Here is a 26,855-nt window from a genome sequence, read left to right on the forward strand (position 1 = left end):
ACATTTGTGCGTTTGGTTGTTTTCTGGGAAAAAAAACCAATTTACTGAAATGCTAAACAGTAGCAAAGAGGACATTCCACCATGGCAAGTATTTTCCTGATCAAAAATCCCAGAACATAAGACATTCATGCCAGTTGTATTCGATTGTATTGTACTTGAATGTCAAATATTTGGTTGGTTTCAAGTTTTAAAATAATCTACAGCTGAAAGGCTTCACGTTTACTGTCAGATGCCCAAACCACACTTTTCTTCCTGAATAATTCAAAAGTCTGTCATACTTATGACATGCAACTCCAGTCAACTTGCATCTTCATATAAAATGAATGACTTTTGCAAAAGCTTCATCAGTTAAAATTTAGAGAAGTTTCATAATTTTAACAAAATCACCTTTCATAAAATCAGCATTATTGTCTTGGTACACGTACCTTACATAACCCTTAGATATTGAAAGTGAATATATAGTGATAATGAAACTAATAAACTATTGTAATGACACTGACTCCAGTCACTCTTCCACTGGTCTTTTTGTGCTCTGCAAATCCCTGTTTCGAAACTGGTCAGAAGACTAACTTTTCTACATCTTCTCTTGGAAAAATGTAACTCAGGTTCCATTATCTCATTTATGTCAGATAACCTCACCTAAATTTGGATCTCTCTCTAGCTTCCACTGACTAGGGACTTGCTTCAGATATCTAAACATAGGTATTTAAGATGTTCTGTGCAGTGCAAGGCACCTCCATATATGTGTCTACTGACATGCAAAGTACTCTAGCATACCTAAGACATTTATACATGGCTGGCATATACAATACAGGACATACAGGAAATCTGTGCTCTTCTGGAGCAGAAGTTGAAGTCTAATGGAATACTTCTGTATGGGATTTTTATAAAACTTTAATTATAACACCACTCTCCTATCTTACTGCCTCTTTATCCTTAAGCTTTTCTTTCCCTATGGAAATGAAATGCCTGATTCAACTCTATTTCTGTAATGCTGTATCGGGTCTGGCTGAGACAGAGTTCATTTTCCCCATAGCAGCTGTGTGGGGCACTGGTGGCTAGAAAGGCGTTGATAACACACCAGTGTTTCGGCTGCTGCTGAGCAGAGCTCCCACAGCATCAAGGCTGTCTCTCCAAACCCCGCTCCTCACCAGTAATCTTGGGATGGGCAAGATCTTGAGAGGAGACACAAATGCAGGCTAGGTGGAGAATGGATTGAGAGCAGCCCTGTAGAGAAGGACTTGTGGGTGTTGGTGGACGAGAAGCTTGACATGACCTGTCAATGCGCACTTCCAGCACAGAAAGCCAATTGTATCCTAGGCTGCATCGAAACAGTGTGGTCAGCAGGTCAAGGGAGGTGATTCTCCCCCTTTACTCCACACTCATGAGACCCCACCTGCATCCAGTTCCAGGGCCCCCAACATAAGAAGGATGTGGACCTCCTGGATCTAATCCAACAGAGGGCCATGAAGATGATCAGAGGGCTGAAGAAGAACCTCTCCCATGAAGACAGACAGAGAGTTGGGGTTGTTCAGCCTGGAGAAGACTCTGGGGAGACCTTAGAGCAGCCTTACAGTACCTAAAGGGGTCCTCCAAGAAAGCTGGGGAGGGGCTTTTCATAAGGGTCTGTAGTGATAGGACAAAGGGGAGTGGCTTTAAACTGATAGAAGGCAGGTTTAGATTAGATATTAGGAAGAAACTCTTTACTGTGAGGGTGTTGAGGCACTGGAACAGGTTGACCAGAGAAGCTGTGGATGCCCCTTCCCTACAAGTATTCAAGGCCAGGTTGGATGGAGCTTTGAGCCACCTGGTCTAGTGGATGGAAGGTGTCCCTGCCCACTACAGGAGGGCTGGAACTACATTGTCTTTGAGGGTCCTTTCAATCCAACCATTCTGTGATTTATGACATAGCCAGGGCAGCTGACCCAAACTGACCAACGGGATATTCCATACCATATCATGTCTGCTCAGCAACAAAAGCTAAGGGAAATGGGAAAGGGAAGACATTAATTATTATGACATTTGTTTTCCAGAGAAACCTCTATGTGTACTGAAGCCCTGCTTCCCTGGAACTGGCTGGACATCACATGCCAATGGCAAGTAGAGAATAAATACTTTGTTTTACTTTGCTTCCAAACATGGCCTTCCTTTTGCTTTATTAAACTGCCTTTATCTTTACCCATGAGTTTTTTCCCATCTTACTTTCTCAAGACCCTGTACTGATGAAGAGGGGAGTGACAGAGCAGCTTGGTGGGCACTTGACATCCAGCCAAGGTCAACCCACCAAAAATGCCTTTATATCAAGGCTTCATCCTTCAGAAGAAAATTTTCATGATGTACATATTGTTGCTTTAAATGTGTCCTATTCTCTAATAGTAATGATGTGTTTAGAGAAAGGATTTTGTTTAATAATGATTACTTATAAGAAAAGCACTTCCAATAAAAGATGCAATTAATGTAAAACTGGAAAAAATACTTACCTTTATGCCTGGGGTACCAGGAATGCCTGGGTAGCCTGGTTCACCTGGAGCACCTGGTACTCCTAGTTCTCCCTGAGTAATACAATAGCTCTGTTAGTGATATTCTGTGTGCAAAAACATATATTGCACGTTTTCTCAAGGCCACATGATACACTTTGGCTATGATATTTCAAAATTTTTTAACTGAAGATAATTGAAATGTCTGGAAAATTTGTGAAGGGATTTTGAATACAGAGAAACCACAAAAGAGGTTCCTAATTCTTAACCTCAGTTTTCCACTATCTATTTTTATTAATTGTATTTTAATACAGTTGATGTTTCAATATTACACAAAAAATACTATCTGAAGTAATGGCAATGTCTGCAGCTTTGAACTTAATGAGCACCTGAGTTACACTGGCTAAAATCTAGCATAAAATTAGTAAGAATAAGTAATCAAATGGATTTGATGCAATTTGATGTTAACTACTGTTTTACTGTGAAACAAACTGCCTTGTAAAATAGTACATAAATCCCTTCTTTAACTAGAGTACTTCCAGAATCATATTTACCTTGGCTCCTGACGATCCTGGTTTCCCCTGAATTCCCGGTTCGCCTTTATCACCCTATATAACAATTATGTAAGAGTGTGGCTGATATCATTATGCTTTGTCACATGTGCTATGAGCAGCAAACATAAACACACACTATTGAGAAACTGACTTTTAAAAACAGGCACAGGTAGCGACTGAAAGGCTAAAGTTGATTTCCCTTATGGGAAGCCTGAAGGTGTAACTTTCTTTCAGGAAAGATAAGATACTGATGACAAAACATGATCCGCCAGCCTCTGCTCACCAGTCCTGTCCCTACCTGCCTCATTTCCCTTGCCCAATCACTCCATATTTGTGCATACTGACCTCACATTTCCATCATCTTATTTCATAAAACCCTGAGAATCCTAGGATCAGTCCAAGTCAAAATATTTATTTATGTTTTCACTTTTATTGTAGCCTATGGAATTAGGCATATATTCAGCTTGAGGATTTTCATTAAAATCTAATAATTATTGACTACTTCATAATGCCCTTCAGTAAGAATGAGCTTATTAAGAATGATTCTCTAAGAACCAGTTTATACTGTGAATGAGATAAATACACAGAAAAAAGGCATTTTTCACCAAAAAAAATAAAGCTACTTAATTTTTAGTCATTTCATAGGTATTCAATCTTCTAGACAATAGCAAACATTGACCACTTAAAAAAATGCTACCTCCAGTATACAATTTTAAATAAATGCACATGTACTTCTGGATATAAAATAACGTATGGATGGAAATGGATCTAAATGTAAATACATCATTTGGGAAATGGATTCTGTATTCCTAAATATTCTCTAGGACACACAATTCAGTGCTTATTGACCAAAACTCATCTTGGAATAAATTAAAAGGTTACACTAAGCAATCTGAATTTATAGTATCTATTTTAACTTCTGAGAGCATGGGTCAAATTAGTCCTTGCTGTTGCTGCAGTACAATCAATAAAGTTAAATCTGAAATAAATTTGGCTCCTTGGGTGGAAAAAACAGCACTAACATTATTTAACTCAATTAAAATATAAGTAAATGTAACATGGGAAGAAAGTTCAGATATATACTGAGAATTATCTGATTCCCAGCATTGCAGAACATTTTCCAGGTCTGCAAAGCTGAAACAGTCTCATGACCATTCCTGCAATTGTTCCAAACATCATGGGATGACAGGCACCATTCACTGAGTTATATTAACCTCTCTTGAGACTGAAGTACCATAGAAAGTAATACAGGAAAATCATACAGCTACTCACCAATATTCAGTACACCAAAAAAGTTAGCTGCAAAATCTATAAAGCAGTCATTTATCCAAGTCACATTAACACAAACACTTACCTTAGGCCCAGGAGCTCCAGGTAGACCAAGTGAGCCTTCTGGTCCCATCAAACCCTATTTATTTATGAAAAAGGCAGAGACATCTCTGTACTAAACTAGAGGAATAATGGCTTCAGTATAGTATTTATAGTATCATTTTTCTATTTCCATAATGAAATAAACAGGAAATACAATGTCTTTCATCATATTACTACACAGGCTATAGTTCTGATACAGTACAATGAATTATTTAGACCTTCTATGGTCTAATGAAGGGCTATGGTGCAATGAAAAAAAACCCCATATAGAAAAAAAGAACAGTGCTGTCACAGAACACTCCTGAGAGAAAAAAATTCTGCAACTCAAAACATTGTCTGTAATATGTCCCTTAGCCATAACTGAAAGTAGCACAAAAGCTTCTTGGTTTCCATTTAGTGTTTCCAAAATCAGCAATACTATATGCGGCATTTCATAATTCTCTTTCTTCTTTCTGACCATATGTCCCTCAAAGATTGCCAGGCCTTGACTCCTTTTGCAAGCTTTGTGGAGATTTATTGGGGGGGTCACATCTTTGCATCTTCTGCAGAATCTTCAGGGTTGAATGGTTCGTTCAAGAACCCAATAGCTTCTGTCATTTCATATCATGACACTTCAGCACATGTACAAAGTCAGAGCATCACTAAAACATTCCCTTGGACTCCTCAAATGGAATCATGTTGACAAAGGCATGCTTAGCTGTCTTTGTTCCATACATAAAATAAGAGCTAAGGGATGTCAAATCATCAAAGGGCTGGTGCTCTTAATTTCTGTTTAAAGCTAGTCTCAAGATGCATGCATCAATAAAAACAATATATTATCATTGTTTTATTTGTACTTGCATAAATACTCTGAAAGACAATATACTATAAGAGTGTACTTTAGATGCAGCATAAAATAAAAGTACCGTAATACAGAAAGTCAAACAATTAAATAAGGCCTGGAAATCTAACTTGTCAGAGATTAAATTTTATCAATTAGTCCAAGTGATAATATTTTCAAAACCCATTGTTACTAACATCATTTAATCTTCGTTTTCATATAAATCAAATAACCACCTTCCATTTAGTATTAAATGCTAGGACAATTCACTCCCATGACGTTACCTCAGACCTCTTTCAAAGGTTACATGGAATTAAAACCATGTAACTTGTTAACACAGATTACAACTCAGCTTTGCAAAAAAAAAAAAAAGAAAAAAATTCTTTATTTGCTAAAACTGAAAGGGTGTGTGCAAATAGAAGAGAAAATTCAGACTATCTGGAACAAGAAGTAACTCTCTGCAGCCAGGGTTTTCAAGATTTCATCAGTTTTCTGGCATTTCACCTCTGCTTTACTATTAACCACACATTAATACAGGTTAACCACCAATTAATTCAGGTTTCTTTGCTGATGTATGGTAAGAAAGTTCTGGTCACCAAAATTTTCCATCAATAAATACAGCAACTTACTCTTTAGGCCAGAGACACATGTCTGTGAATACAAATAAACTGTATCAAGCACAAGACTAAAACTTGAGTAACTTTGCTGCCAGTGTTCCTCAGTCTTAAGACTTTTCCCACTCAGTCAATTGCACATGAAAAATCTAATAAACTTCAATTTTTCTAAATTAACACAATATCATACATTGAATAATTTCCAACACTTTCCTGAACTTTCCTGATGCTTGTTCTTACTTATACAGAAAATCAGTCTTCTTATCAAAGATGATGCAGCTAGTCTAGTGTAATCTATTATCTGGTAAAGAGAAGTTTACTGTATCCTACCCCATTTCTTTCATAATTTGGAATAGAATTACAAATTCTTCTCCAGATGGATTAAAGTTTCTGAGGACTGCTTACACTCATAACCTAAGAGATTGTGTATTCCCATAAACTATTTGCTGATGGACTGCATTTAGCACCAACTTTGTTAAAACAAGACTAACAAAATATTCATTTGGTTTTGTAACCTAACCTTGATTATATTAATGCTGTCTTAATTCACTTGCACAGGAGGTTTGCTTCTTCAGTTTTTCTCTTTTTATTTGCATAGAAAAATAAGGTTTTATTAATTTTCATTTCAGTGTAAGGTTTAATTCAGTTTGGCTCTTTGAAATCAAATTTTATATTATCTATTGACCTCCTTACTTCTGAAATACAGCCCTCTTCATTGTGTGATCTTTTTTGCATTCCTTGAGGACTACCTTCCTTTTCCAAAAACCACTGTGAAATTACAATTTTCTCCTCCTCAGATTTCTGTTCTGTTCTCATTACTAACACATTAATCAGTAGGGAAAAGGAAGCACAAGTTTGGGGAGGTATTGTGGGAAGGGATAAAAAATGTGACTGGGGGTTTCTTGCTCCTTTCACATTGCCACCTCAGAGTAGCCCCGTGTTTCAACTCATGTAACACACTGAGAATCTACCACTAGATCACTTCTAGCTGACTCCCACATCAGTCCTTGGATTACAGAAGCAGCATATGTTCATCAAAAATGTCCCCCGTTCATTTTATCTTATATAAAGTGGAAATACTAAATGTAAAGAATAGCTTTTTTTTATTAATGAATCAGCTATGTGTATATATCCACACTGACATGCAAACATATACTAGAAAAGGCAAATAAGAAAATATATTTAGTATAACCAAAGGTCAAGCATACATCTGCAGGAAAGGTAGAAATAAAACCCAGTTGTCCTGGTTTCCTTTCTTGCTCTTTCATTACAAGGTCATATTTAACTTCCTTAATTAAAAAAAAATATGAAGACAACTACATGAAATCAGCATGCTGCAAGAAGAAAACTCAGATGCAATATGAGAAAAGCTTGAGAACATAATCTGGAAACTATTAAAAGAGAAGAGCATGTCCTGAATAAAAATGAAGAACAATTCAAGGACATAAAATGTATCATTGCTCCCCTATTTTCCAGAGCTGACACTATTTATATTGCAGTAAATTAATAAATTGCTGGTGTTGGCAATGTAATAGGGATAGTTATTTCTGAAGAAGAACTTGTTACTGAATAATTTTCCCAAGGTATTAATAGACCATCTACAAGCTTTCCATCTGTTTTTTCTGGAACAAACATATTCAATGTGACTAATACAAGGAAAATCCCACTATCTTTTCTGGTTGAAATTCCCTAATGCCGTGTAACATATTCAAATACTCCATGCATCAATTTCCTATTTAATTTATCAGGTGATAAAAAATACATTAAATGACTTAACAGGAAACAGGAATAAATTATTTTCAAGTATATCAAGAACCAAATGTTATTTATCTAAATAAAATTTGAAGAAAATACGGTAGGTGAATTAAATAAATATGTACACTTTGCAATCCCACACGGTTTTATTACAGCTGATGATATAGCCTTCCCTCTAGCATTTTGTTCAACTTTGTTCAGAAGAAATGGAGAAAAAATTTCCATCAATAGACAATAAAAATATTTTCACTGAACTGCTTTGTTGGCTTCCTGAGAAACTGAAGTTTCTTCTATTTGGATTGGGCACGGACAAGCCCATACATGCACAACATATAATGAATCTCAAGATAAGGCAGTAAGTAAAAAAATCAAATGATCGTTCAATTATTGTCAAATATTACAACACTTATATATGCCATTCAGCTGCAAACCAAGAAGTGTTACCTATTTCTTCCCTTGACAAGTGATACTAATTCTGTAGACTGAATACAACTGCATAAAATCTCCTTTACTACCATATGGCTCAATACTCTAAGAAAAACCCCAAATTTTTAGAAGGTTAAAGCCTTTCAGTCATGTAGTGGTCCCTTGTCCATACAGATAATAGCATCAGTCGTAATTCTCTACAGTATTTATTATAGCAGTAATAGTTTATACTGATCTGCTTGAGGTTTAATATAGGCTGAAACGTAGGTTCTTTAACTAGTTAAAAAGTTGTAGTAAACAGCATATTTATTATGCTAAACTATGTATCTCTCAGGAAACTCAGAAGCATTTTAGTCAGGAAAGAAGATAAAATGTCTCCAGCACAAAAGGCAAACTGCAAAAAGACATGTTAACAGTGAGGATGATCAGTAATGGAACTAAATAAACATGGTTTCCTCAATAGAAGAGGTAATTATTTTTTAAAGGCAGCATATGGTCAACCAATGATGAAATTCCTATTAATTTAGGAAAGACCTGTAACTAGTTTTAAGCAGGTGTCCCTTTTGCTTTTAAAATTTCCATTTTTGAAGTCTATATATACTTTCACCAACTTTCAGAACAATTATTTTGCTACTGTGATTTCTAAAGGACTATAAAGAACACAGAAATCACCCTACACAGACAGTAACAAAAACGTGGTAACCCAGACTGTCCAAGAAAAAATGAACTATTTTCAGTTTCCCTCATTGAAAACAAAAATTTCTCTTTAAGCAGTTTGGGAATTCAGTGATCTCAGCTATTTTCACAGTCTGTCAAAAGAGCACTATCACAAAAGCATCTTGAAATTCATCTTCAGAAATCCATTGCACACTATGACAATATTTAAGTCAGAATTAACTTTCAAAATAAATTTACTTCAGTACTTTCAAAGTCAATTCAAATCTAATTAATTCAGAGGCTAAATTCAGATTAATCTATTGCTGTATTTATCAAATGTGCAGTCAAGAAATCATAAATTTTAAATAAAAATGGGTATATAATACTTGTGGAGAAATTCAGAGATTAGACTTAGTCTGATTATATTTTCCAACTTGAAAATGCAAGGTTGCTCCTATATTTTCCATTGTTTGTTTGTTTATGACAACTAGAGAATGACAACACCAGAATTATTTGTCCATAATAACAAATTTTTGCAAACTTACAGTATCTCCTGGTGACCCTTTTGCTCCTGGTTGACCTGGTGGTCCAATTTCACCCTGTTTTTTATAGCAAGAGAAGAATTCTGTAATTAAAGTATGCACATTTAACAAATTTTTTAGATATTCTTTAATTATGCAGGTTTACTAAGCTAAGATTATTTCTCAAAGTATTATAAAATTAGTTTTGTTACTTCTGAAATATTCATTCCTTCTGAAATAGCTGAAATAAAACCTAATGATTTTTGAACATGCCACAAAGAATTTGGAGCATATCTCCATTCTTTTGTATTTGATATCATAAATCCTCACTATGAAAACTCTCCTCTGAGCACAGACTGAACCCTTATTTTGGAATGGATGTATATATATGTGCAGGTTTTAACTGTGTTATGAACAATTAATACCTTTTGTCCTTTGAGTCCTTGATTTCCAGGGATACCAGGAATTCCCTGAGAAAAAAAAGAAACCTTTTAAATATGTGGAATAGTTTCAGCAGAAAATATATGTCCTCATAAATTTAGCATTTGCCACATAATTTTGGTTCCAAACATGGGCAGAAACAGAAAATTAAAAAGACCAAACAAACACAAAAAAATCCCCCCAAAAAACAACAACACCCCTAAAACCACTAAAAAACCAACCCACATACAAAAAACCAACCACCAAAAAAACACATGAGAGAAAACAGCTTCAGCTGGAAACATGTAAACTATATAATCTGGGGTAAAAGTGAAACACTAATATTCCATTGCTCCCCCACTGCTTTCGTTCCAGGAGTCCGTATCTGCCACTGGGCAGGCTCACATGCTCCTGCTTGCCCAAAAACCTGGCCTGACACAGGGAAAGAAACCACTTTACATTATCCATAAAATTTCCCATCAACGCTGCCTCCGTACAATCTTAAACATCCACTGGTCAGATTATGTGACCAATACATCTGTTCTAGAACAAGCAGCAGTCACAAGTATTGAGGCCATGTTGCTGAGAACACAGCTGCGATGGGCAGGGCACGTCTCCAGGATGAAGGACCACCGCCTCCCTAAGATCTTGCTTTATGGTGAACTTGTCACCGGCTGCCACACGAGAGGAGCCCTGAAGAGAAGATACAAGGACCCCCTGAAACAACATCTCAACCTTGGTCATACTGATCAACATAACTGGTCTACTCTGGCCCCCAGTCGGGAGGCCTGGAGACACACCATCTATAACGCTGCTGATGCTTTTGAGAATGCACGCAGGATCACTCTCGAGGAGAAAAGACAATGCAAAAAGAATCGTGTCTTGCAGGATACACCATCTAAGGAGTCTTTCTGCTGTGCCTTTTGCAATCGAATATGTCTGTCTCGTATTGGCCTCATTAGCCACCAGCGTGCCTGTAACAAATGTGGATAGAGCCTTCCCAAATCTTCGTTCGCGAAGCCTAGCCATGAATGAATGAAGATTTCCCACATAAGTTAAAGCAAAAGTCCTGGTCAATAGAACCATCCGTATGACAAATGATATTTGATGTGATACAGTGACTGTAAAGAGATAGCTATAGTTGTATTTGAGATACACCAGCTTCCACCTCCATAAATACTTGAAGATCTCTGCCATTCCCTCAGCATCACTGCTTATCCAGCCCTATAGCATATCTCACATTTTTCTTACAGTGAGCATTTAATTGAACATAATTCAGCATTAAAACAAAACTCTGTGTATGTTTCAAACTGTAGTATATATTCAGTTAGTCTATTTTTTCTCTCAGGTAAAACAATTAAAATTTGTTGGACAAACACTGTTCTTACTGGTACCATCATTAATCTGCAGCAAGAATTTGCTTTAAAGACTTTGCATTTTAATCTAACATTGAAAAGAATATGCTGCAGTGAAGACAAGAGGACTGTTCTAAACCCACCAAAACAAATGCATTTTATGGGAAAAAAATAACATGAAAGTAACAACTGATAGCTTCCTTATGGATTACATCTGTGCAAAAGATAGTTCCATTCTTTTGCAGCTTACACCCACTTCTAGTTAATAATGACCCCACCAAGCAGAAACAGGTCATTGGTCAATGGCACATGAGTTAACAATGACAACTTCAGCCTTTTACAGGTCATCAAAATTCCAATGTACCTAACATTTAAAAAAGACATCAAATAATGCAATAAAAAGAACTTGAAAACAATGCCTCATTCTGAGACTTCTACTCACATTATGTAACATAACTTTTCTTATTTAACTTTTGTCCAAAACTCTCCTATAGATCTTTTGCACAAATAGAGAGATAGGAAATAGAGCTTATTTGTCACTACATTTAGGAACTTCCAGACTCGCCCATGAGTTCTCAGTATAGCTATTTAATATAACATTTAATTAATTATTTATTTCTGTAGCTGTAAAATATAAAACCAAATTATGATATCTGTACCTGTAATACAAAACAGAATTTCATATATGCTGAAAAAAACCACTCACTAGGCAGCAACCTTCTCATCCTGAAAGGATGTACCAAAAACTTTCCATGGTTACATCTCTATGCAATTTGGAGGGCTGAGAGAAGAGAGTTCCACATACTTATCCAACACAGCAAATGACTTACCACTACATAAGCATGCCTAGAAGAAGAAACACAATGTCCTGTTGAGCTGTGTTGATCTTTCTTGGTTAAAATAAATTGCTGGTACAAGACATTTAACTTTATATTAGTGACAAAGATAAAACTGCAAGAACAATAATTGTAAAATTAAGTCATATTTCCTTTCTTTTTCCCTCTTCTTCCCCTTCTGATTGAGTCTGCACTACTGAAGTATACAGAACTTAGGCTCTTATTTCAGTGAGAGCTGGTCTGGACCCTTAAAATTCTCTTATGGTTCATTGACATTCACTCAGCTAAGAATGAATCTATCGCTTATGCTGATGTGATTCCCACAGTACATGCGGTGGAGATTTTCGGTTACTCTCCACATGTCAGTTGGCACAAAAAGAGGAGAATGAAGTGGCCGATTTGGTCATAAAAAATGATATTTCCCAAAAGAATTATTTTTCTATGTAGCTTCCATGGATCAGTAATTATAAAGACTAATTTCTATAGGATCAGCTCCCGAATGCCTAAAAAATTAAATTTGGTTCCTTCTCATGATCTATCTCAATCTATTACTTTCTTTTACATGGATAATCTCTGGTTATGCCCATTAGAATTATTTGCACTTTCTCAGAAGACAAGGTTAAAAAGTAGTTTAGATATCATGAGTTTCTTCCCTAACTTCCAGGTCAAAAGCCAAATCAAGCTTTGGAAACATATCTTGTTCCTAAACAGAGATTTCATATGCAGTACAAATCCCCAGAATCTGTGCATTTTTTCAGTCCACCATGAGTAATGAGGCACTTTTTTTGTTATGTTTAATAGGGTGACAGAACTAACTAGTTAGAACACTAACTAAACTGCCAAAGAAACCTTACTTTAATTATGAAAAAAAGTATGTTTATTTTAAAGTATACTGCAAAGCAACCACTTTGACTCCATTTGCAAGATAAAAATGTCTTTTTTTTTTGAAGAGTATATTGCAACTAAAATTATTACAAACGCATGTGTTTAATCAAAACTTAATATGAAGCACATTCATCATGCAATTTTTCTGCCACTAAGGGAAAAACAATGTTTGGAACTGTTACAAATGGGAAAGCTGCCACTCACTGGGAGTAACAGAATCAATGCTATGGAATAATTCATGATTCACTGGCCTACAGAAAAAAAAAAGTGCCTTTGGGGATGTCCTTTGCAAAGCTATCAAGCAACATTTTGTTCATATGAAATAAGAAAAGGGGTTGTAATTCTAAATTTTCTTTTCCTTGTCTTTCCAGAAAACACATGTTAAATGGTTTGTACTTATCATATATGCAACTATAATACCAAGAAAAAGTAGCATTACACTTCTAGCCAGAATAGCTAAAAAATCAAAGCATCTACTGTGCTGTAGTGATTTCTGTCTTTATATGAGTCGCATTATCTTTATACTTCCAAATCAAGAAATCTGCTCCCCTTTTACATCCAACTTCATGTAACACATTCAGTGCTTTTTCACATTTAAAAATTAAGATAATCATAAGCACTGCCTTAGTTCTTTCAGCACCATGAATCCAACTTTGTCAGTTACCTTTAATTCATCCAAACGCCTTCCTCCTTTATCTGAAATTTTCCCTTAAATGGGAAGTCTTCCCTTACACCACAAAAGCCTGTAATATTATTCATTTTGTTCACCCTAATCAGCAAGTGCTATAATCACATGAAATTTAAAGTCAGCAAGAGATCTAATTCCTTGGTTTAAAATCATATCTATTCTAGAGATTCTCAGCTGCAGTTTTATCACACACTGCTGAGTTTGTGCCTAAAAACTAATGTGATCGTGTATTAGTCTGGCAGCTAACCAAGATTTTTTATTTATTGAGACACTGTTGTCCTTACCCTTTATTCAGCCTCCTTTGCTTGTTTAATCATTTGTCTTCCACCCTGACTCACTCCTGCGTACCCAGAAAGAAGCCTGTCAGCTTTCTAAGCTCTGGTTACAGACCTGGGGAGGCTTTGCAGGGTACCCCCAGGACCTAAAGTAACATTTGAATGCCATGCAGATAATTGAAATCATCTCTGGTGTCATTGAAGGTGCTGTGGGACAGCATATCTACCCTTTGAAAAGATGCCACTGCTCTAAAAACTGTCATGCAGGTCAGATACTGCAGTTGCCCTCATACAATTCCAAGGGCTCTTGGTGCCAATCCCTAGGAAACCAAGCCCCGCACACCTTTATGTCTACTTGTCTGTCTCAAACTTCATGGCAGAATGAAGCTCATCTTGGTATAAAACTCAATCCATGGATGCAGTCTTTCTCAGCTGCACAGTCTTCCTCAGCTGAAGTCTCCCACAACACTAGGACTTCAGAACACCCAAAAGTATGAATTTGTTTCTATTGTGATGATGAGCTTCAATTATGACACTTATAAAATTCTCTATAAATATTCTATTTTATCCCAGCTTTAGCAATTTAAATAAATCTTCCATTCTTTTATAACATCTGGCAGACAGAATGGATTTAACTGTAAGAGGAACATGGTTTCATAATCCCTGGAAAAATTTTCTCGTAGCTTTCTTTAATCATGAAGTGTCTATTTTTGTTTTGGATTATATCAAAGAGATGGATTATCTTCCATGCAGCCCCACAAAAAATCCATTAAGGAAATTGCCTGAGGCTTTATATGCGGGTCAACGAGGTGTAAGCATTTTTACTTAAGAAACAAGCTACGTTTCTCAAAATACTCCCCACCTTTTTCTAGCTAGTATCATGGATTATTTGTATCCCCATCATGTTTACCTTTATGCTTGCAAACAGCAGAAAAACCACATGCAAAAACTTTTTCCAGAACAAAACAAAACCTATTTTACTCCTAATATTAGTATGTATTAGCTTATTCTATTCTTCATTTTCTGCTACTGTCTTTAATATTCCCCACCTCTTCAGTGCCTCATAGGACAGTATGGCCTACTATGCAAAGTAGGAGCTTCTAGGCTACAGGTAATATATCCACAATCATAAAATTCTATCACCAAAGATGCAAAATTATAGAGTATTTCCAAAAGCTCTTCAGAGCAAACTGCTTTGCAGTCAATTCCCCAAGTAGATGTAGAGAACATTAGTTAACTATCTTTATGATCATCATTTTTTTTTTCTGATAAAAAGATGACTCTTCTAGTATATATGCATTCTCTGAATTATGTTTCAATCCAATGGTTCCTTCCACTGGAAAATCTGCAACTCTGCTTCTGGGAAGACACTAAAAGACATTACATGAATTATAGCAACAGAAGGAGATTCACAAACAACATCTATCTGTTCACATGTTCTCATGATCCCCTTAAACATCTGAAAAATACAACTCTTTACGTATTACTGATCTTTAATTGAAAAAGTATACTTGATGATACATGAAAGTTTTATTGGAAGCATGCAAAAAAGTAAAAGTGTAGCCAAAATTTGGATGAAAGTACAATAGTCAAAATGCTTCATAAAAGATTACAGCAAATCCTTAATAATCTTAACAGAATGAAAGACATAAATCAAATTTAGATAATGTATAAAACCTTCTACTGGGCAAAGTAGCAAAATATATGGAAAACAAATTCAATGAAGCCCCATCTGCTACTACTGAGTAGTTGGAATTAATGACAAAAAAAAAAAGGCTAAATACAAAGAATCATTCCTACAGACATAATGACTATCCACCACACTAGCACAGCAGCTTTAAATTAAATTCAGGAAAGGAAAAGGCATTACCAAGATATCTGCAGTTATAAGACCAGAGTTTTCAAACACTTCAGCAAATCAGTTATTAGAAATAGAACACACATGCTAAACGTGGAACAGTGGCCCCAATTGCATTGCCAACAACACAGACCTCGGAAAACTGCAATTTGAAAGCTGGAAATACTAATAGAAAATGAAAACTGTGTATATATTTTCACAGGCTGAAATTGGTGTTACTGTTTCTTGTAAACAATCTACAATATAATGTGAGTATCAGACCTATCAAATCTGTGGATCCAAAGGTGGGTAGACAAAATCAGAGCTCCCAGCCCTGCAGGTGACATGATGATGCCTTCCTGCTGCCTATCATGCTGGCATCAGCCTTAGAGACTGTGAAACCCAACATCCAATATGTCTAAAAAACTTACAGAAGATGATGAACTGACTCATGTTTGACACACTGTAAACACACTGATACTCAAGCAGTTACATGCCTTCAAAATGCTTTAAAATTTCTCCACTACTTAAAATATGGAGAAAAACTTATTACACCATTTGAGTACCTTTCACACACAAGAAAGGGAAGGCTGAGGACAGCAGAACCTCCTCAAAGGGCAGTGACTGCTGATCTGCTCCTTGCACCCAACACGTAACCAACAAGTTCTGTTCACACTGGTCACACAGATGCAGAAGGACACAATTTTTGGCCATATCCCTTTCCCATAGTAAGGAACCACTCAGTTAAATTAACAGTAAGTTCAACAAATCATGTATTTTTCTTTTTTTTTTTTCCATATGGTGCATACTGTGAAATTGGTCACAAGATGCAGCAAAAGAAAACAGTAAAACTGTGTTCCAAAAAGGACTCTAAAATTCCTAGAGAATTGGTCCATTGCCGGCTATTAAGTAGGATGGGTCAGCATGCATTTTTGGCTAAGGAAGTCCCAAAAGCTCTGTCAGACAGAATCTGGTAGTAAATAATAGGTGAAAAAAAAATCATTTTCTACGCACTTCTATCCATTCTCAGAGAAAAAGTTCTGTGATAATTCCTTTAGTCTGAGTCTGTTTCCAGTCATTACCTGTTTAAGAAATCGCTAAGAAAAGTTGGAGCAGAGATTGGGACCACACCCTTTCAGAGCACAAAGAAAGAAAATCACACCTTGGCTCACACAGCAATCACTAAGACTAAATTTAATCACTAAAACCAATTACTAAAGCAAAAACTAATTTGCACAAAAAGAACCAAAGGTTGTGTCCTAAATGGTTTAAAAATATTAGCAGAAACATCAGTTAAACTTACAAATGGATTTAAATTCACTCTGATCGAAGATTGTTCAAGTTTTTGTTTTGTTATGAATGAGAAGCCAGATTGTATTCCGACAAGACGTTCCATAGCTTCAATTCACAGTAATTTCAATATGTAAGGATTAAAAAAATGAAAATACCCACTGTACCAAATTTTCTTACATTTTTTAGCACTGTATTTACTTGAGTGCCTGAGACTTGAGCATCAGCTTCTCAGTTGCACATTTAAATCTCTTTGTGGACAGGAACTGTCTTTGCTGCTTCCTAAAGTGAGGTGAACCAACTGATCACAGTTACAAAACTATCATCTTCTTTATAGCAAAAGTATTGAGTAGAAGCAATACTAATGTGGTTTCTCCAATGAAAGGATTTGTAAGGCTCACAAATAATGCAGATCTCCTTTACAAAAATTCTCTGTATTTTCTCCTAACTCTACACTACAAAGTACGTGACAATCTATCTTCAACAATTGACATGACCCTGCACAAGAATAATGCAATGCTGTTGATCATGAAGGACACATGGAAGGAATATAACAAGTACTTAATTACGTTGACAGCCCAACTACCACTTGAACACAAAACTTAAAAAGAAGCCATGCTTTAAGTTCTTTGTTTATTTTTCTCCTGCACATTTTCTGGAGAGGTTCGATTCAAATTAATTTAATTAATCTACAAACCTAAACTAACCCAGTCAAAACAAAAGGGCAATTTCAAAAGAAAAAGATCCCTCCTATTTGAGACAAATATTTAATGATGGGATAGTTTCATATCAAAGAACAACCATATCAAAGAAATAGACTAAATATGTCTACTCGACTATATGAGATAAAATGAAAATTGTTCTGGATAATTATCAGAATACAGACTGTAGATCTGATGCCCGGATACAGCACTTGGAGTTCTGAAGGAGTTACAGCTAGATTGCTTCATAGCACCAGCCTGACCACGTGAGGCTGTAACTCAAACCTTCTGGGAGGACACAGGTAGAACAAGTCTTTTCTCTGCCTTCTTTGATGTTGAAGAAGAATGATAACTGGCTAGAAAACTGGCTACACTGTTACTACTCTGTTGAAGTTGGATCAGAGGAAGGAAAGCCAAAGATCCTTTTGGTAAACTTCTTTCTACTTGTGGTTAAGGAACTTGCCATAAACATGTTGGGAAGCACAGAACAGAACAGTCATGTGCACATGAAATCAACTGAAATAATAAATATTTATTGTCTGCTACAGTCTGAGTGTCTTCTTTATTCATAGCCTGTTCTTTATGTTTGAGTTTTAAGTACAGTAATCAGCTGAGGGAAGTTTCTGTTTAGTCTTCAGAGTCACTGGAAATTCCAGCACATATTTATCTAAGCTGTAAATGAAAATGCTAATTCTTAGTGTTCAAAGTGTATTATGAAGGGAAGACAGAAGTATTTAGGGGATGTGTTAAAGGTATTGAGACCTCTCTTCTTTTGATTATGCCCTAGCATGAAGATTTAAAGAGACACCATTCTTACAGAGAAGAGGGCACTTTCCCTAGAAACCTGAAACACCACATCTGCAGATGAGAATCTCTACACATGAAAATTTGAATATATTTAGGAATTCGTCTTTGAGTCATACTACTAAGATACAAATCACACTTTATACTACCATTATGTCAAAATGCAATGATACAAACCAGTGAGAATTGACACTGCATGTGCCTAAAAATGAAATATGAAATTGCAGTATGAGGCATTAGCCCCTATAGCATTGCCCATGACTATGTGGAATTACCAATGGTCAGTTTAAAAAGTTTAGTCTGAATTTTGCATTTATACACCATAAATGGGGGGGGGAAAGTCCTACATATACTCTGCTTTTATTCATCATAAATGATTAACTTAGAGCCAAAATTTTATTGTCTTAAAAATATTCAAAGACTCAAAACATTTCTATTTTGCAGCGTATGTTAAAATAACACCAAAACATCCAGATCCATCTTGATTTTCCATAGCTTGCTTCTGAGGCCTCACACATTGAAAGACTGCAATAAGCACAGTGTGTAGTGATTTGCCACTTAGGACATGCATGTTATCAATGCATTTTGCAGTATAACATGTTCCAACAGACATGACACTTTCTGTGTGATTATTGCTGAGCAATAATCTTGAAGAAAATTCCTGTGAATTACAAACATAAGTAATACAAAAAGGCCATTCTTATCTGTGATCTGGCAAACTATATAAAGAGAAAAAAATGTATTGCATCTCGCTTGCTTTTGACTCCTTTTAAATCCACAAATGGGATGTTTACTGGTGAAATACCTTCTCTGTTACAAAAGAACTTTTTTTTTTCCCCATTTTTCGCTCTTTCTTCCCAATAAACTGAAAATGTTACTTCAATTATTTCAAATACCATATTTTGGTTAAAAGGTGGTGCATATATAAGTAACTTGGGCCAAAATCATGTGATGATGCTGCTGCCCACGAGAGACTGTCGGGTACTTTGGCTGTCAGAAGTTCATTCAAATTCATAACTATTTCACTAAGCATTTTTTTTTTCTGATCCCAGTAATAATCTTTCTGTTGAGAAACATACAAAATCTATTTTGTTAAAGATGTAATTTCAAATGTGTTATCTGTATTACAGAAGGATTTGACAGTTCTTGACATGTTCCTTGAAAACTGTGGGAGTTGAGAAGGAAACTGTAAGGCAAGAATAAGGGAGAGATATTGTTGTTTTAAGATTAATCAGCAGATGTGAAACACTGTTTACTGAAAGTATAAACAACAACTTTCCTGGTACTAAAATATACAGACACCAGCCCAATATGCAACATATACCAGGGTCAAACATTCTCTTCAAGCCTCTCCTTCAGAAAAGCCTTCCTTGGCTGCATGAAATTAGTACACTAGTTCAGGAATGCCCTAAATATTATTATTGACATCAGGTGGATCCAAAAGAATGCAAATGACTCCTTTTTTAAATATTACATGTCAAAGGAAGTGAATGTTAAGTACTTTAGATCTTTTAAGATCTTTAGTACTTATTCTCTTCTTAGCAGGGTGAATTAACTGATTGATTATGTGTGCACATGCATACACACACACAGAGTATATTGTTATATAGTTTTATAGTTATTAGTATATTGTTATAATTCCTTAATTTAAGCCAATCACATTTTTAACTGATATTTGGGAGAAAAATTTCTGATAAAGAATACAGAATCAATTTACAGTGCTGTGGATTTGTCCATTCAATTTCTCAAAAATCTCCACTTGAACAAGTCAAGTAATTTTTAAGAATGTCTTCTTTTTTTTTTTTTGGTCCAAGCAGTAGAATGTTAACTAATATACTTGAAATGTATCTGTACATCATCTGCTCAAAGTAACTTAAAAAAACTCATAAGAAATGCTTTTGAATAAGTAAGCTGATTTTTTCCCACTTAATCAAGTTGTATAGCTATAATGCTCAAATACAAACCAAAATCTCTATAGAAAGGTCCACTCCAATATTAATAACAGGAAAACCTAGTTTCTGGTGCTAAGAAAAAAGGTAGTGATGTTTGTAAGCACATGCATATTGCAGTCTCTGCACCTGATACGAAGGCCTCTGTTTTCCTAAATGCACGAGCACGTAAATGGGCAAACATTTATATGTATTTTTGAGGAATATTATCATGAGAGATGATATCTGATAGGTAATGTACACATCCATTCCACCAAGTTAATTCACTCTTAGTTTCAAACCAGATCCCTAGGCTCCATCTAAGCCAAGTTGAAAACATGACAGTTGAAGGCTGAAGCTACAGTATGAAGTGAGTATTATCATTCCCTCAGTGGAAAAAAACACAGGTGGAACATGTGTCTTATTCTACAGACAGTATAAGCTTATGTCAAAGCACTCATCTGGGAATTAAAGCTCACTTTCTGGTACAGATAGCCAAGAAGTATAATACAAGCTTAAAGTCTCCATATAAAAATTTCCAATAAATACTGCAAATTATTTTAATGCATAGAAGAAATTAGACTCTTCAGAAGAACTTATGGTTTTGTGTATAAACAGGACTAATGCATTGGAATCAGTCATGGAATATAAATAAATAATCTCTACCACTAATTTTGTGCTTAGAAGTAGTTACTGAACTCTTTAACAGTGCTGCACCTTCAAGTGTTCACTGCAGGACAATTCTTTCAAAATCACATTTTTTTAACAGTCTTTTTAACATATAAAAGATTAACAAATTATTAAGATATATTTTAACAAATGACAAGCATCTCTATCGTAATACAGCTCATCAAGTCAGTAGTGAGATTTTAAATTGGTACAACACATTGGTTAAAGGTATTTCTATCGCTGTGTTTACAAACCAGTTGCAATGGGGGAGGAATGCTGGCATCTGACTTCTATCAGCATATGAATTAGCAAGAAAAGTGCCAGGGTAGCCATAAAAAGGTCACTACAGCATACAAGCAGAAAACACACTACTCTGAGTACCATTTATAACTATTTATAGCATATGCCATTCATGTCCATAGTAGGTTTACAACTAGAGTTCCTTCTATATCTCCTTACAACTTCTAAGAAATTCCCTTTGTTAACTTGACATTTATAAAATAGTCTTAAAGAAATGTCAGCAAGGTACACCACCTCTTCTCTGCCTGATTTTCCAAAGTTATCAAACAGAAAATGGCATTACCTGAAAAAATAATTTTCCCAAGTCTCTGTAGACAAAACAAAACCAAAAAAGTTACTACAATTCTGGAAAATTAATATAATTAATGTAATTTCATACTGTGTGAGAAAAGAAATTTAGAAATTAGAAATCACAAAGAACTGTCAGAAAGTGAGAATTAGATGGGTGAGAACTGTTAGTTTTACAACTTAGAAAAGCAGGCATTATTTTCCAAGTGTTAGGTCAGTGGGTCCAAGTTTCTTATAGCATTTATTGTGGCCCCAGTCCAGACTGAATTCAATGGGAATCTTTCCATTGACTTCGATACACTTTGGATCAGCAACTATATTGTCATGTTTTATATAATTTTTGTCAACTGGAAATAATAAAGTAACTCAGATTAGCCTCTGTGAAATTCTAGAAGTCTTTATTGCCTGTTCCATTACAGCACCACTTTCATATTTATCTTCTGAACAGCAATTAACTCTGCTATAAATGTAGTATGGAATTAATCTAGTTAAAATAACTTGTCAGTCAGAATGAAGATAACCCACGCTGCAAATAAAGTTGGCTAAAAATACATCCACCTAAAGTGAACCTAAAAATTATACTTGACAGAAAAACCTGCATTCAGTCTAAAAAAATGTGTTTGAGCTTACAGCAACCACTATATAATTAATGAATGATCGTTGAAAGTATTACCCAGTCAAAGCTGTCATCTCCGCTTCCTCAAGTGAGAACAAGACTAAAAACATCTGTTATAGTAGTTCCAGCACTCAGAAAGTCATCAGCAAGACTCTCCCCTGTCTATTTCAACAATTCAGAAATTAGAAGAAGGAATAAAGATATAATAATGAAAAAGCTAATTCAATTAACCAAACCTACTTGGAAAGAAATAATGATGAATGGCATATATCTACCAAAATCAGCTGTTTATATATTAAAAAAACCACCCCAGCCAAGTAACAATTTCACTTCACTCATAAATGTATTTAGAGGTAAAAGCCAGAAAAAAGAAATAAGGTATTTTTCTGAGACCCACAAGACATCATCTGCAGAGAAAATGGTAGTTCGTACATCCGTTATGACTGTAATGCTGACACTTTTGAAAAGCAGGCCAGCAGAGTTCAGCTTCTACCATCAAGGCATCTCAGACTAGTGGATGAACATCAGATCTGAAACTAAGAATTCTGATAAACTCACACAACCAGTTTCTTGAATCTCCTATTTTATCTTAAAAACTGACAGGAAATAATTTCTTCTTTATATACTACTTGCAAAGAGAGTGGTCCTTTATAGGAGTGCCAAATTTAAGACAATATAAAATCAGAATGAGTATCTATGGAACATTTCCATAAATAATAAATTCACACAACACATGATCTTTTGAGCACCAGAAATACGACAGGATCTTTTTAATCTACCAGAAGATTAAACATAGAAATACAATAATTAGACTAGTTGCATAAAAAAATAAAGTAAAACTTTCAGAAAGAAATTTTTTTCATAAAGCCTATTGTATAGATACATAACAGAATTTTTAGGTTTGTTTTTATCTGAAGCCTTTCATAACTCAGTATGTAAATGCAAACATAAAATACAAATGCTGAGTAAATGTCATCTTATTTACTAAAACTGGTACAAACCAACATAACATCAACATAAAGTGCATCAAGCAAAACATTACATGACACAGAGAGAAAATTAATAACAAAAAAAATTACTTTGATCTTCATGCCACTACATAACTACATCAGGAATCTTCTTTCTTTGGTTCCTGTTTCGATCAATCTCAGCAGGGCTTTAGATACAGCAGAATTACATTAACTTTAGGTTTGCTTTCCAAACATACAGGATACCTGGTTGTATCAGTTTATTTTCAGGATTTCTGCTTTATGAATAAAATACTGCAACTTCTGTTGTATCTTGTAGTGTACCTTGAATACACTTCAAAAAGAATTCTACTACCATTACCTAGCATAAAACACGGATTTTTCCAGAGAATGCACTGATCTAGATCTGGCATTCCTGATGCAGCTAGGAAAGATCAACAGACAAACTAGGAATATAGGCATAACAGTGGGAGTCAGGTCAAAAGCTGAAAGTAGTGATACGTTGCTATCGCTGGCACAAATAAGGCCACATCTGAGGTCTTGTGATGTGACCTAAATATTGAGGGCAAACTCTACCATTTTAAGTGTTTGCAGCTGTATTTCTGAAAAATATGATTTCTGGAGAGTAAACATGAGCAGTTGCAAATGCTCAGACATATTACTTGTGGTAGGAGAGCATATGCTAGGCTTAGAAGAGCGCTACAAATGTCCTGCCAGCTTTACCCACAAGCACTCACTTCAGAGTTCCCATCTGCATAATTGTAAACACAAGGACCTTCCACTGAAATCAAACTCTGACAAAACTCTACCTATATTAAAAATGACAGTCAGGCTGAAATTAAGCTCAAATAAATCTTGATTTATTCTATACTTTAAACAGTTGGCCCCTCAAAAAAAAAAAGAAAGCATTTATCAAAACAGCTTGTCATCAGTAAGATAGATGACTAGCCACTAAACTATTCAAGTGACAGCATGGCCTTTTTTTGTCATCAGCAAAATGAGCTTGATTGCTACCTTTACTAAATGCTATCTAAATTATTCTCTCCATACTGTCATGTTACTCTTACACAGAGTGGGTGGAACTGGGATGGCCTGGTTAACTTAAGTTCCAAATAATACTACTGAGGGAAAACAACCACATGACTTGGAATTATTTACTTAGCTTTACAATCTACTTTTTCCTGTTGACAACTTCGGGCATTAATAAGAGTAATAATATACCAGAAAGTATGTTGCCCAAAAATTAATCACACCTCTCAAAGGCTAGAGGCAATAGGAGTTCAGTGGGTGCTCCATCCTAGTCAGCTGCCCCTTAGATGCTGCCTCAAGATGAGCTAATTTCACAACCATGCTCTTCTTGCTAAAGCAAAAGGGATCATAAGATGGCTATTTCATAAGATGACTATTTCTAAAAAGATCAGCTTAACAAATTAGGCTATGTCTAACACTAATGTGGTTGAATAGAAGAAACAGACTATCTGCATGTATGTTTGTATGGGTGGGGTATCCACACCACCTGCCCAGCTGTTCCAGGGCCACTAACCGTGCATGTGGTTGATTAGTGATACAGTCATACAGTTTCCACAGTACAACCCAAGGCCTGTCTTGAGCTTAGGCACCCTATTTGGCTATCACAGGGAGGGCACAGCAGAATTCAATCCCTCTCTTCCACATCAGTGCCATAACTCCTAGGGTATCCCACCGGAGAAGATTACACTGAATTCCACAGAAGAGGAGCGGAGAGGAGTCACTTACATGTTACGCATCTATTCAATTGTACATGTTATGTTCCTTAATGTACACACTGGGGGAACAACAGAACAACAGAAGCAGTAAATTGCACAAGACATCCCTCGTAGCCCTCAACAATCCATCCCACTTTCCAACAGATGAAAGCCAATTACCCTCTTGAGTAGGGGTGCCCATATATCCCAAAGTTGAGAATAGCTTTTGTTTTCCACAGCCCAAACACACACTTTTATCACAAAGTTGCCACACAGAAATGCCCTTTGCTCCTCCTCCAGGCTCTAAATAGATGGGAGCACTATGTTTACACATGCAGTCTGGTGCTACACCAGAGGCTGGTGTAGCTACATCTGGTGCTACAACAGAGGCAGATGAGCAGGGATGACTCAGTGTCTTACATTTCCTACTGTTTACCTTGAGGTAATTTCATGGTCAGCATTTAGACTTTCTGCTCTTCAGAACCTCCACTGACTATAAATGAAGCATACAATGCCATCTGACTTGCCTTTTAGGATTGTTTAAATCTTTTGTAGTTGCTTATATATTGGAAGTCTCCCTCTATATTACTTTGTGGTGATTTTCAAAGACTTCTTAGTAATTTTAATGTCTTAGGTCTGCCACTTCATTTCTCTTTAAAGCAAAATTATGGGACTTATGTGCTTACATTGCCATTTAAAATGTTATATTGTGAAGTATTTATATTAATTTTAAACCAAAATATGTTTCTTTAGAAGATACAGGTCATACTTAACCAATGTTATCAGATCAGAAAGAGAGCTGTTACAGTATTAAATACTTAGTTTTCCCTAGGTAAGAAATGCCTTTTCCTTTCCATTTTTTTTTACTAATTTAAAAAAAAAAATCACAATGACCAACTAACTACTTTTTTAAAAAAAAAAAAAATAAAGAAACAAAACAAGGCTAGGGACAGAACTCATTTTTATCTCAACACATTTGTTATGGTGTACTAACCAAAAATATACCAAAATCCCTTAAGTTGTATTTTATGATTTTTAATTTCAGTCTTTTTTAAATACGATGATACCACAGACTGTAAAAGGTTAAAACACCTCACAATTATTTGGGGTAGAAAAAAGAGGAAAAAATAAAGCCATGGGAGAAATTATGTGTGTTTTTCACTTAAGCCAATCAAGTAGAAGAAAATATCTTGGGAATTATTTCCCAGTGCTTCACAGTCTACTCACGGAGTTTCAGAAAGCTTTTTGTGAATGTATATTAAATTTAAATTAAAGAGTTTGAGAATTTTTCAGCTGCAAGTGTTATTTCCTAGTTATCAAAACTCTGTACCAGATTTCAGTACTATGTAACACATATTGCCTCTCATTATATCCAACACCACAAAATTTCCATCGAATGTATAAAGCTGTATCTCCTCCTCTTAAAATTCAAAATGTAGCAGTGCTCCACCAACTGAGCTCTGTTCACTGCTATTGGCCTACTGAAGGATTACTGATGGTTTGAAGACAGCTGGCTGTCTCTCACCACTCAAAGCTCTCAGTTATTTCTACAGACATCTTGGCTCATCTGCTTCAAGCAGCCTGATGGCCTTAAAGAGAGAAACAAGGAAACAAGGAAGACAAAGCCAAGCCAAACTATAAAGAGGAGGAAAAATGAGCTGCCCTGAGGAGCTGCCCAAATATCAGTAGAGGAACGGTCTTTGGAAATAAGCAAAACAAAAATGCAGCAGCATGTTCCCCAGCTAAGCAAGAAGAACAGACATACAGGTAATATGGACAGTGTAACCAGATGCAAGGAAGTAAAGACCAATAAAACTGGACAAAGGAAAGGGGGAGGTAGACAGTGAAAAAAATAAACTTTAAAAGTGCCATTAACAAGTATATGAAAGAAGATAGACCATGTTGTAGAAACGAGAGTTAAAACCATCCAGAATCTTTTCTTGTGTAAGTAATTATTAAAATCCATCTATATCATTATATCAACAGGAAAGAAGTCAATAATGAGATAATTTCATAACATATATACATATAAGTATATATAGCAGCAGAATAGTTAAGAATCCTTTCTTTTAAGGC

The 26,855-nt window shown here is 35.6% G+C and overlaps 1 protein-coding gene across 1 annotated transcript in view; it reads right to left on the reverse strand.

The window, feature by feature from the left end:
• Nucleotides 1-26,855, reverse strand: part of COL21A1 (collagen type XXI alpha 1 chain) — a 98,924-nt gene that overhangs the window by 12,083 nt on the left and 59,986 nt on the right. The window contains exons 18-22 of the mRNA XM_051777904.1: nt 9,621-9,665; nt 9,220-9,273; nt 4,386-4,439; nt 3,032-3,085; nt 2,481-2,552 (exon numbers count right to left, since the gene is read on the reverse strand). Coding sequence (XP_051633864.1) covers nt 2,481-2,552; nt 3,032-3,085; nt 4,386-4,439; nt 9,220-9,273; nt 9,621-9,665 — 279 coding nt within the window. The remainder of the gene's footprint in view (nt 1-2,480; nt 2,553-3,031; nt 3,086-4,385; nt 4,440-9,219; nt 9,274-9,620; nt 9,666-26,855) is intronic.

Source organism: Manacus candei, unplaced genomic scaffold (assembly GCF_025592945.1).
Source record: "Manacus candei isolate 608988 ecotype Guabito, Panama unplaced genomic scaffold, ASM2559294v1 h1tg000011l, whole genome shotgun sequence".
Taxonomy (NCBI): domain Eukaryota; kingdom Metazoa; phylum Chordata; class Aves; order Passeriformes; family Pipridae; genus Manacus; species Manacus candei.